The sequence below is a fragment of the Lactuca sativa genome, chromosome 3 (assembly GCF_002870075.4).
Source record: "Lactuca sativa cultivar Salinas chromosome 3, Lsat_Salinas_v11, whole genome shotgun sequence".
NCBI classification, from domain to species: domain Eukaryota; kingdom Viridiplantae; phylum Streptophyta; class Magnoliopsida; order Asterales; family Asteraceae; genus Lactuca; species Lactuca sativa.
The window spans coordinates 73444822-73457295 of record NC_056625.2 but is presented as its reverse complement, the minus strand read 5'-3'; the positions used below and the strand labels follow the sequence as shown (position 1 = coordinate 73457295).

General features: G+C 36.6%; 2 protein-coding genes across 2 annotated transcripts; both read left to right on the top strand.

The window, feature by feature from the left end:
• The first annotated feature begins 5709 nt into the window (after positions 1 to 5709).
• LOC111879074 (uncharacterized) lies at positions 5710 to 8469 on the top strand. The gene is made up of 4 exons (XM_023875554.2): positions 5710 to 5954; positions 6688 to 7255; positions 7336 to 7370; positions 7452 to 8469. Exons 2-4 carry the CDS (start codon positions 6931 to 6933, stop codon positions 8226 to 8228), a joined length of 1137 nt encoding a protein of 378 aa, XP_023731322.1. The 5' UTR covers positions 5710 to 5954; positions 6688 to 6930; the 3' UTR covers positions 8229 to 8469.
• Positions 8470 to 8592: 123 nt separating this feature from the next.
• Positions 8593 to 9856, top strand: LOC111879087 (protein DMP9). The gene has a single exon (XM_023875564.2). It carries the CDS (start codon positions 9191 to 9193, stop codon positions 9854 to 9856), a length of 666 nt encoding a protein of 221 aa, XP_023731332.1. The 5' UTR covers positions 8593 to 9190.
• The last annotated feature ends 2618 nt before the right edge of the window (positions 9857 to 12474 follow it).

Sequence of the window (12474 nt, the reverse complement as noted above, 5' to 3'; positions counted from 1 at the left end):
GGTAAGATCATTGAAACGAAATTAACATACATGCAAAAGTTATTAGATACACGAGATCTGGTTCGGACACCATCATGAATATCCCCAATAATTTGATCAACAGGATGATATCGATGTTTAGAAACTGATGCTGATTCCTGAGAGTTTGACACTGACAGGTTATCAGTTGCAGGAGAGTCTTCAGCTTCAAGGATTTCATCAGCACCTGATGAATTATTTGATGATCTGGCTGCAGTATCTTGATTCAAGGAACATGGAACTGGAACGATAGAATCAGAAGTACCAGCTTCATCTCCAGCAGGAGAAACTTTGTCAAATGGACAAGAGAGAAGCTCTTGAAAAATAGAAGAGGAATGAGTGACTTTTTCATCAGTGTATGATTCCTCATCAAACTTCACATGAATGGATTCTTCAATGCATTGCATGTTCACATGAAAAACACGAAAAGCCTTTGAAATAGATGAGTACCCAACAAAAATACCTTTGTCAGCCTTAGGTTCAAATTTAGATCTTGGGTTACGCTGATTTAGAATATAACAAATACATCCGAACACGTGAAAGAAGGATACGTTTGGCTTTCGATTTTTCAGCAATTCATATGGTGTCTTCTTGTGAATCCTGTGAATTAGAGATCGATTCTGAGTAAAGCACGCTGTATTGACAGCTTCAGCCCAAAATGACATGGGAAGACCAGCATGAATCATCAGGGTCCTTCCTGCCTCAATCAGTGTTCTATTTCTTCGTTCAGCAACTCCATTTTGTTGAGGAGTATGAGGAGTTGAGAAGTTTTGCCCAATGCATTTATGATCACAAAATTCTTCAAGAGTTAAATTCCGGAACTCAGTATCATGATCACTTCTTAGTTGTTTAACCTTGAGACCTGTCAGTGTCTCATTCTTACGAATCAGTGAGATAATTTCCTGTGCAGCATGACTTTTCTTCTTCAGGAAAACCACCCATGTAAATCGAGTGAACTCATCCACAATCACTAGAGTATACTTATTTCCACCTAGAGAGCGGACGGGAATAGGTCCAAACAAGTCCATGTGGAGCAAATGTAGAGGGACATATATACTGGAACATGACTTTGGTTTGAAAGATGACTTGGTTTGTTTTCCTTGTTCACAAGCTGAGCACATCTTGTCTTTAACAACGTTGAATTTTGGGAGTCCTCTAACTAGATCTTGATTGGATATTTTGGATAGGTTCTTGAAGTTCAGATGAGAGAACCTTTTGTGCCAAATCCAGCTGAGATTGGTCTGAGACTTTGTAAAGAAGCATTGCATCAACGCCTTGTCACATGAGAACATATCAAGAACATATATATCATCCTTTCTACTTGCTGAAAGTACGATGTTCTTGTCAGTGTTGACAACTCTACCTTCCTTCTTTGTAAAGTGAACTTCATAGTCAGCATCACACAGTTGGCTGATGGAGATAAGGTTGTGTTTGAGACCCTTTACATATGAAACGTTTTGAAAAACCACATTATTGCATTTGATATTTCCATATCCTTTAGTGAACCCTTTTCCATTGTCTCCATAAGTTACTGTAGGACCAGTTTTCTTGACATAGTCTTCCAGGAGAGACTTGGATCCTGTCATATGCCTTGAGCAACCACTATCTAAGTACCAAAGATGCTCCTGACCCTGCAGTGCTGAGAAACTAGTTAGAACACACTGACCCATTCGAGGATGGGTCATTCACAAACTTATTTGATAATAGATTATAACACTCCTTAGGAAGACAGTTTAAAGAATTTGACTTAAGAGTCCATTTTTCATTTCTAACTTTAATATTATCAGCTCTTAAGGATGATTTATCAAATGAACATTCACTGATCTTGTGAGAGGTATCACCATATCTGTAACAAACTCTAGTACCAAAGTTCCTCTTGGTGAGCAAATTTTTGGAATTGACACATTTTGACATGTAAGATTCACCAAGAGAGCTTTGAATCCTTTTGTTTATCATTGAGTCACAACTGAATTCAGTGTCAGAAAGAATTTGATCAGTGATAGATGATGAGCTATTAGTGTCTGATTTGGACTTATTCACAGATGCATTGCAATCAGGAAAATGCTTAAGTTGTTCATGAACTGCATGAAACACTCCGTTTGAGATAGGGAAGGCAATACTATTCTTAGTGAGGGGAGTTGGTCTTACAAGATGTGCAGGGTAAGAGGTTGGATCAATTCCGGTAATTTCAACATTACACTCAGTAACACCATTAGAGTTAGTAACACAGTATTCATCAATTAGACTCTGATTAATAAAAGAGTTACTGACAAACTTATTTTTGAAATTGTTTTTCATCTCATTCATGGAATAAAATTCAGATTCTTTTTGTTGTGATTTAAAAACCTTTTCAGCTTCTGCAAAATTACCCCCAAGAATTTTCTCACATGAATGTGGAATTTGAACAGAAATAATATAATTAGCATTTTTGTGAGATTTTGCCCAAGTATGAAGCACAGTTTGTTCTTTGATCAAAAGATCTTTAACATTGTCAATTTCAGTAGACAAAAATGAGTTTGACAAACTAGTGATTCTAAGATTTTCCTGAGTGGACTCAATAATGTTATTTTTCATGGATATATCAGTTTCAAGAAGATTAATTTGATTTTGCAAATTTCTTATTGTTTGATTCTTCTTAGAATTAATAACACCCAAATACTCAAACATTTTGATTTTTTCATTCATTGAATAGGAAACAAAGTTTTTAACCTGATACATTGAAGAAGAGTCAGTGTTGTGCTTCCTGGAATTTTCAACAGCATCAGACATATCAACATCAAATGTACTTGTGCCTTTTTCAGGAACATCTGTGTCTTCTATCTTTACCATTAGACACTTGACTTCATCATCTGATGACTCCTCATCAGTCTTCCATTTTTCTTCTTCAGCAACAAGAACTTTATGTTCCAAGTTCTCTGCTTTCAGCTTCTCAATCAACTTGTTGTACTTCTGCTTCCATTATTCATCCGAGCCTTGTTTTTTTGTTTACATTCCTTTGCAAAATGATCAGTGCTCTCACAGTTAAAGCACTGATCCTTCTCTTTCTTATCAATACCATGCCTTTTATCAGCTTCTGATCTTTTTGAAAACTTTCCACCCATCTTCTTCTGAAACCTTGAGAAGTTTCGGCCTGAATTCTCAAAGGTCTTTACAATTAAAGCTGCACTAGCCACAACCTTTTCAAGATCATCAGTGTCAGTTTTAGAGGAATCAGTGTCTGAATGACTTTCAGTGTCTGAATCTGACACTAACTTTTTGTTTGAGAACAAGGCTACAGATGATTCACGCTGAGAATCTTTCATCAGCTCCTTTCTTTGAAGCTTGGATTCCTCATAGTATCGAAGATTTCCATATAGACTTTGTAAGTCCATAGTGTTGATCTTCTCACTATTTTTTAGCACATCAACATGGTTCTCCCAACTTGCACTCAGAGAATCCAAAAACTTCTGCACTAGAACAGTTCTATGCTTCAACTGATCTAATCTTCGTAGATCATTAACAAGAGTATTGAATCTGTTAAAGGTTTGAGTCAAGGTTTCACCTTTCTTAGCAAAAAAATGTTCATGCCTTCGGTTAAGATCATTTATTTGAGTAGCTTTGACTTCTTCAGTGCCTTCAAAAGATATAGTCAGAGTATCCATCATCTCTTTTGCTGAGATACAATTTTGAACTAGCCCAAAAATATTGTATGGCAGAGCGTAGCTGATTGCGACACGAACACGAACATCTAGACCATTTTTTCTTTTGTCATCTGCCGTCCAGTTTTCTCTAAGTGTTTTCTTCATAGCACCATCAGGAACGTTGTTTTTCAGAGGCTGATACATTGGGACATATGGACCCTTTTCGACAATGTCCAACATGTCTTCATCTACTGACTCTAAAGCATATAGAGCCTTTATTTTCCACATGGCAAAATTTGTTTCATCAAAAGGAGGAATTTTAGCGGAGGGATGATTTGATGAGTTCGATGAAGAAGAAGATGAAGCCATTTGTTTGATAAGAGAAACCTGCTCTGATACCAATTGAAGAGGCCTTTAGATCAATCAATTTATCAAACAATGACAGTAAATAAGAATAAGAAGAATTCACGAAGAAAAACTTTCACTAAGAAAGATAATCTCACAAAGAGATTATTGTGTGCACAAAGCAGCGATTAGGGTTTGTGAAAGGCGTGACCATTCACAAACCTATACAAGAGATTATATACTGCTATTCTAGACAATCCCTACAAATCAGGGATATGCCAGCTAACTAATTTACACTAACTATGGAAACAAGATAAATACAAAATCTGTTACAATGCACTGAATAAACTAAACACGCTGAGCTGCTCAAACGCTGATGCTGATACTGAGATATACGTTGATGCTGAGATGTATTTCAAACATCATCATATTCAAGGTTCGACCTTACAATAGATGACGAAAAAAAGTTTAGTGACTAAATGTGAACAAAATTGAAAGTTCGTTTTCCCTCTAAAAAAGTTCAATGACTAAATGTAAACAAACTTCCTCTTGTATTATGTTTTAGCAAATTATTTATTTTTATTAAACTGTAGCAATATTTGTTGATGAAGAAATCTATGAAAAATAAGCCCATAAAAATATATTAAAAAAACAAAAAACCGAAAACGAAATAAAAAACCAATGGTTTGGTATTTTCCAAAATAAAAAATCACAATTTTCCAATCTGAATTTTGTTTTACAAAAACTCAACTTTCGGATTTTCATATCTAATTCTCTCCCCTTTTTATAATCGAAAAATGATTATAAAACCAAAAAGGGAATGAGAAAGCGCTCAATTCGGAAATTTTCTATCCAAAACTCTCCCTTGTGACATGAGAGAGAGAGAGAGAGACATGTAAATACCTCTATATAAGGTGAGTTCATACCACATGCAGATGTGTGCTTGAGAGATGTAACATTGAGTGTGTTAGTGTGTGTTAATTATGTAGATTTAGATCTAGATAATTTTTTGTAAATACCTTTCATAATCGAATGCATCTCTTAAACACCTAAATCACCGTGTTCTTTGTGGGTTTTTAATTCCACATGTCAAACCATTCACATCAGTAAGAATGATTCATTTTTTTGTAAAACCAAAATTAGATCAGAAATTTTGATTTTTTTTTTGGAAAATGCCAAACCATTGGTTTTTTATTTCGGTTTCAGTTTTTTGTTTTTTCTAATATATTTTCGGGGTTTTGTTTTTTTATTTCATAGATTTCTTCATCAATAAATGTTGCTAGAATTTAACAAAAATAAATGATTTGTTAAAACATAATACACGAGGAAGTTTGTTCACATTTAGTCATTGAACTTTTATAGAGGGAAACGAACTTTCGATTTTGTTCATATTAGTTAATATATATATTTTTTTATTATCTATTTGCCACTGAACTGTTGAAACTGTTCACATTTTACCCTTATGACCGGTAACAACCGGTCATAAGGGTAAAATGTGAATAATTTCAATAGATTGTTACCGGTCATAAGGGTAAAATATGAACAATTTTAATAGATCAGTGGCAAATAGATAATGGAAAAAAATTTAGTTACCAAATGTGAACAAAGTCGAAAGTTTGTTACCCTTTTAAGTCTTTATCCCTTTTTTTTTTTTTTTTTTTTTTTTTTTTTTTTTTTTTTTTTTTGTTAAAATAAAACATATAGCTTAGAATTAGGTAAGTAAAAAAAGAGAAGAAAGTCCAAGACAGGAGAAAGGAGATGAAGCAAAAACGGGGGTAAAGTAAAAGTGTAAAACAATGGCGCACTGTCCGTTTTATTAGGGTTTTTCTCCGCAGACTACGCCATCAAAGTTCCATCATCATCTCCATCGCCTTGCTCGAAACCCCATAATCATAACAGCAAGTACACGCACAAGCTATCACACTTTCTCTCGTCTCTTTGCGTTTATGCTGTTTCCCCTTTTGCATACCGGTAAATCTTCTTAGGGTTTCTATACTGTTCATATGGTATCCTGAACCTTTTTGCGGTTTAATAGAATGTATGCTCATCATATTTTCGTATCTATAGTTATTCTTTTTCATCCTTTTTCTCTGAATTTTAACCCTGTTGTGGTCGTTTTAGTTAACGTTTACTTTCGATTGAATCGCAAAGCATCATAAAGTTCTAACTTTGAAGTTATTAGATGAACTATGACCTACTCTTTTGGTTACAGAGAAGAAAAAAAAGTTACAAAATAGTAATTTACTTCATGGTCAAAAATCATCTCTGGACTGAAATGAATTCAATTACGTGAATAGCTGTGGTCATGGCGAGGTTTTTTTCCCCTCATACACCTTCCATTTTCTAGTTTGGGAATTGTTGCTCTTAAATTCTTAAATCACAAAAGTCAAACTTGACTCTTTGGTAGTTGAATTGAATCCGGATATTTTTTGATAAACGAGTTCACATTATATATTCTTTACATATGTTCTTTGTTTGACCTTTGGTAGTTGAATCTTGAATCTTGATATTGTCCTTCTTGCTTATTTACCTTTCTAAAGTAGTTAATTTAGCACGTATATGTTTTTTTTTTCTTGTGTACGTCTGGTTCATGTGATGCTATATCTTGTTTGATCTAAATGACTTCACATCATGACATCACTTTCTTCTTCTTCTTCAATACTCCAAAAATTACATAAATAACCTTATCTCTCTTTAATTCCAGGGCTTCTACTCTGAAATCAAACAAAGATTTGATTTCAACAAAGATTGATGATGATATATTTAGTGGGATTGCATCGATACATATAAAGCAGCTTCCTTTTACTGTTCTTTGTTGGAGGTTGTTGAAGAAAGCATACAAAAGACTAATTTACCCGTGTGACAAAAGATAGCTAAAACGGGGTCTCTCTGTTGTGTGGCTGCCAGGCCACATGATGGGTCCAATGCGGTTAGCCAGGACTGGTCCATGGGCCCACACGAGCCCTACTGGCGAACCAACACCAGCTTCTCTCCTCCACCACCAAGATGGGATTTCCGATTCCATTCCGAAGTTCAATCATTCGGTTCCCAAGAAGGAAACCGTTTATACAACGGTTCTTCTACATCTTCAAACAGTAGAGAAAGTCGAAACTGGTTAAGAACAAATCACTTACCAAATCATCGGCATTCTGTTTCTGATGGAATTGGAGCACTTTTTAGTACCCCATCCGACTTATCCCCAAACCAACAGTGGACCCCACCTACTATCCAAGAAATCAGCCTTGATGAATATTCTAATTCATCAAAAAGAGGTAATATTAATTATTAAATATACTACTATATGCTTATTCACTTATTAAACATGATTTGCTAAAAAGACTACATTTTGCAGTTTTGGGGCCGTTGTCATTTTCGCCAAATTCTGAGGTATAATTACATTTTGGTGCCCTCAACTTTCGAGTCATTGTCGGATTACACCCAAACTAAAAATGTCAGAATTTTTTATAGGGAATTTCGGCTCCTAATGAAGGAAGAGCTTCGATTTCATCTCATTCAGATAGTAGTGATTTTGAGACAATTGTAAAATCACTATCCTCTCAATCCCATCATGGCCGGCGTTGCTTCATGTCAAAGCCAGTCCACCCGTTGTCCATTCCAGTTGAAAGAACCAACTCTGGAATCGGAATCGGAATCAACGATTCCGATGCTGCTAGTTGTGAATTTGAGCATTCCGATGTTTCCGAACCAATTGAATCTGATGTTATTAATCGATCAAGTGGAGATAAATGTGGTCTCTGTGACCGGTTTTTGTCCCAGAGATCACCATGGAGCTCCCGCCAGATCATCAGAAGTGGAGATTTTCCGGTGACCGGAGTTCTCTCCTGCCGCCATGTCTTCCATGTAGAATGTTTGGATCAAACAACACCAAAAACACACAAAGGTGATCCTCCGTGTCCCATTTGTGTTAAATCTGAACCTAGAAATTCTCCTGAACAACGGGTTTTGTCAAAATTGAAAAACTCGGGGGTCCCACGCCTCAAAACCTTTCGTGAGGATGGACCATCTCGCCCCTGGCGGTGTGCTCAGGCGGGGAATTGTGTTGAAGGGGCTTTGAGTGCACCATCACGCAATGGCATGATGGTAATTAACCGGAATCGGATCAAAAAAGGTCTTTCCTTGAAGGGGAACTCCGGTAAGGAGTTCGCCGGAAAACTAAAGAATGGTGGTGGTGGTGGTGATGGGGTCGGGTGTTCAAAGTCAGCATCAAGTTCAAGAAAGAGGTGATGAAAATGGTATGGGGTGTGTGTGTGTGTATATAAGAAGTGCAAGGACTAAAATTGATTTTGATTATTAACTTGTAACAAGAGCCCCAAAATTGTTTTGATTAATGTTATTGTTAGGTATATGTAAAATATTGTAATTTTGGAAGTTGGGATTCTGTAGGTTGTGTGTGTGTTTGCGATAGAGGTGTAAACTAATGGGATACATAAATATCTGCTTCTAATTTATCATGGATTATTACTAATTTTTGCATCAAGTTGAATTTTTAATGCCAAAATGATAATACCAAGTTTAAAATCTGAAAAATATATAGATTTGTTTTTGGAAAAACAAACATGATGTTACTTGGTAGGAAAAACGAAATTGCAATCGACTCATTTGCAAAAAAATTGATTAGTAAATTACCAAAAAAAGAAAAAAAGAAAAAACAGTTTCAACCATTATAAGCTTATTAGATCCAAGTTTCATCCATTATAAGCTTAATAGATCTATTTGAGATTCAATTTTTTCACCATTAATAGCCATATCTATAATAACAAGCTCAACAAATTCTTTATACAATATTGTATTGTTATATATTTTCAAATCAACAGACGTAGTAAACGTAGAACCTTTGATCTTCAAATTAGCAAATTCCGAACCTGCAATCTCCAAAATAAAATATTAACATAGTTGTGATATTTTCTTGATAGGACACAAAAGATTTCTATAGATTTCCCACTTTCCAAAAGGGGGAAACAGTAATAACGTCCAAAAGTGAAAGGACTAATCGTTGCAATTACATAAAATCAGGACACAGTAGTCGTTGAACTTTAAATCTACAGAACGTCACCGCCGGCGGCGACGGTTTAAACCGCCCATCAACCGCCTTTCCAAAATTTGAATTTACATTAACCGCAATAATCACCATAAAAACCATGCACCAAATCCAAAATTTCAGACCATCTCCCGATTAAACTTAAAAAATGGAACAGTCCAACGACAATGGCATCAAAATCTACACCATCTCCTCGTCAGCCAACTTCGACCACCAACCACCGTCACCACCACCCATGCCACCGCCAGACTTCACTACAACCACCGGTGGCCGGAGACGGCGGGCAATGGCAAACGGGGTCCAGAAAACACTCTCAAAGACTTCAATGCTCGTAAACTTCCTCCCGACAGGAACCCTTCTCACATTCGAGATGCTGCTTCCCTCCGTCTACGGGAAAGGTGAATGCACCACCGTGACCACCCTGATGATCAACGTCCTCCTCGGAATCTGCACTATGTCGTGTTTCTTCTTTCACTTTACAGACAGTTTTCGTGGGTCCGATGGGAAGATTTACTATGGGTTTGTGAGTCCATGGGGGTTAAAAGTGTTTAAATCGGACATAGGTGTAGAGGTGCCTGACGACGAAAGGTATAAACTTGGTTTCACTGATTTTGTTCATGCGATGATGTCATCAATGGTGTTTGTAGCGATTGCTTTCTCGGATCATAGGGTTACGAACTGTTTGTTTCCAAGGCATACTAAAGAAATGGATGAAGTTATGCAGAGTTTTCCGTTGATGGTTGGGGTTGTGTGTAGTGGTTTATTTTTGGTGTTTCCAAACACTCGATATGGGATTGGATGTTTGTCTGCTTAATTAGTTTTCTTGTTTGTTTTTTCATGATTTATCGAAAATGTGTGTAGTTTGATGATGATTAATGTACGTAGTAAATTGGGTTCTGTATCATATTTCTATTTAACAAACGAAAGATAGTATAAAGTCGATGGAATTTGAATTCCACAGGAATTTGTCATTCCTTCACACACTTATGTCTTTCCATGAGTAATTGGAATGTAAGAAATCTAATGATGGTAGGAATCACAATAGGATTAGGGTGTTTTGTATATTCTTGGTGTTACATTATATAACAAGCCCCAACGTAAAATCTCACTTCTTTTGGGAAATATTCCTCCACATTCTTGACATCAAGAATTTTAATTCGGCTTTCACACAAGCCCAAAATTTTGCAAACTGAAAAAAGGGTTTAACTTGGAGACTAAAGTTTATAATCCGTGTTACGCTACAAAATAAAGAAAAGAATCAATATTTAAAGTAAGACAAAACTGCAAAAATGGTCCCTGTGGTATGCATTTTTTTGGGGTTTTGATCCAAACCCCGACTTTTTTGGATTGACAGTCCTTTTGAGCTACTTTGTTTGTGGTTTTGGTCCCTCGTAAAATTAAAAAGACAAAAATACCCTTCTGATGCTATGTTTTTTTCTATTTAATATAAAATTTTATTAATAAAAGTTGTGAGACCCACCTCTCTCTCTCTCTCTCTCTCTCTCTCTCTCTCCATTTGAAGAAAGAAAGCACGGTGATTGTAACACCGGTCTAGGCTGCTCACCACCACGACTGCCGCCATAGACCACCATAACCCCACCGAAAACCATCCTCGTCTGTCTTGGTCGAGCCCCACCATCATTCCTTACTGTTTCTGTCGAGCAAGCTGCCAGGCACCACCCTACACCACCATGTTCTTCCCCCTTCTTGCTACTGATCGGAGGAAACAACCACCACCATGTTAACCCACTTAATTTTTCGAACACCTCCTCCACCTCCCCATGTCGTGACCCACCACCAGCAAACACCCTTCCCAAATACCTCCGGACCATAACCTTGCTCCTCCCAGCCCTCTCTCTCGTTGAGCTCTTCTGAAAAGAAAGGAAACAAAGGTAGTGAAGCTTGTATTTGAGTAACATATCGGTGTAAATGCAAAGGAAAAACCTCATTAATCGGCATAAGGTACAATAAGCTTTTCTCGATTTTCTTGATACAAATCTTTCAAATTACTCGTTGTTATTGGAACTGATCTTAAGAACCCCAAATAGAGATATATTTAGATGTTCGATTTCAAATTTTGTGGTCTAAATTTCAAATCTTGAATCAGGGACAGGAGACATCGGATCAAGAAAACACCTGATTATTTTTGTTCTTTCAAATTACTCGTTGTGACTGTTGGCAAAACCCACCAAACGCCTCCATCTTGTCGTAACCCAGCACCACCAAACGCCATCGTCGTTTCTGCTTCGTCTTGGTCCCTCGTCGAGCATCCACCAACAGAAATTAAGCAGCAAGGCTGCCCACATCCACCAACTACAGCCACCTGTCGTTGCCCTTCCACCGTCGGATCAGGTAGAAGAAGAAGAGAAAATGGGGTTAGGATCTTTTCTTCTCATCCTGACGCAGACTAAGTCGGAGGAGGAGCGGTCATCGTCTGAAATCTTCGAGCTTCCTTTCGATGCGTTGTTGAATGAAATCGATGGTGGGAGGATCGAGCGGAGTCATTGAAGGCTAACAAGTGGCGACTGCTTGTATATGTCGAGTGTGTGTATGTATATGTGTGTAGATTCTTTATGGTGATCTGAGAGAGAGAGAGAGAGAGAGAGAGAGAGAGAGAGAGAGAGAGAGAGGCCTAGTTTTATATTTAATAATAATAATAATTTTAAAAAGTGAAAGAAAAATAAAAATTAAATTCATTAAGGGTATAATAGTCTTTTTAGTTTGGACAGGGACCAAAACTGCATGTAAACTAGCTCAAAAGGACCACCAATCCAAAAAAGTCGAGGTTTGGACTAAAACCCCAAAAAAATGCATACCACAGGAACCATTTTTGCAATTTTGTCTTAAAGTAAACATAGATTTGTTTAAGTTCATGCATAGACATGATCGTTCTTTCATGCGACTATTCTTTTATGAAAATGTCAAATATTATGTATTAGATACTCATCGCCGTCTACTGAGTGCCTATGATGTCTAGTTATGAGAAAGCATAAGATGTAATCTTGTCTCCATTATTGCATCAGTTGATGACTCTTAGAGCATCCACAGTGCAAGTAGTATAAGAGTTGAATAAGGTCATGACTAGGATTGAATAGAGTGTGAGTTATGACATGACGAGTTGAATAAGGTCATCACCAGGATTGAATAGAGTGTGAATTATGACATGACGTAGAGTTGAATAATCATTTAATGGTTCAATAGAAGGAATAAAATTGTGATTATGATTGAATATGTGTTTAATGAGTTGTGGTTGATGTTGTATAGAGTTCAATGGATTGTGAAAACAACTATAATCCCATCTTCTTTCTTTCATGTGAATACTGTTGGAAAATTGTGCCAAATACCAATGATATATAATAAAGAGATAATAACAACAAAGTATACGTGGAAAACTCCAAAATCAAATAAAAAAATCATTGAAAAGGAAAATCC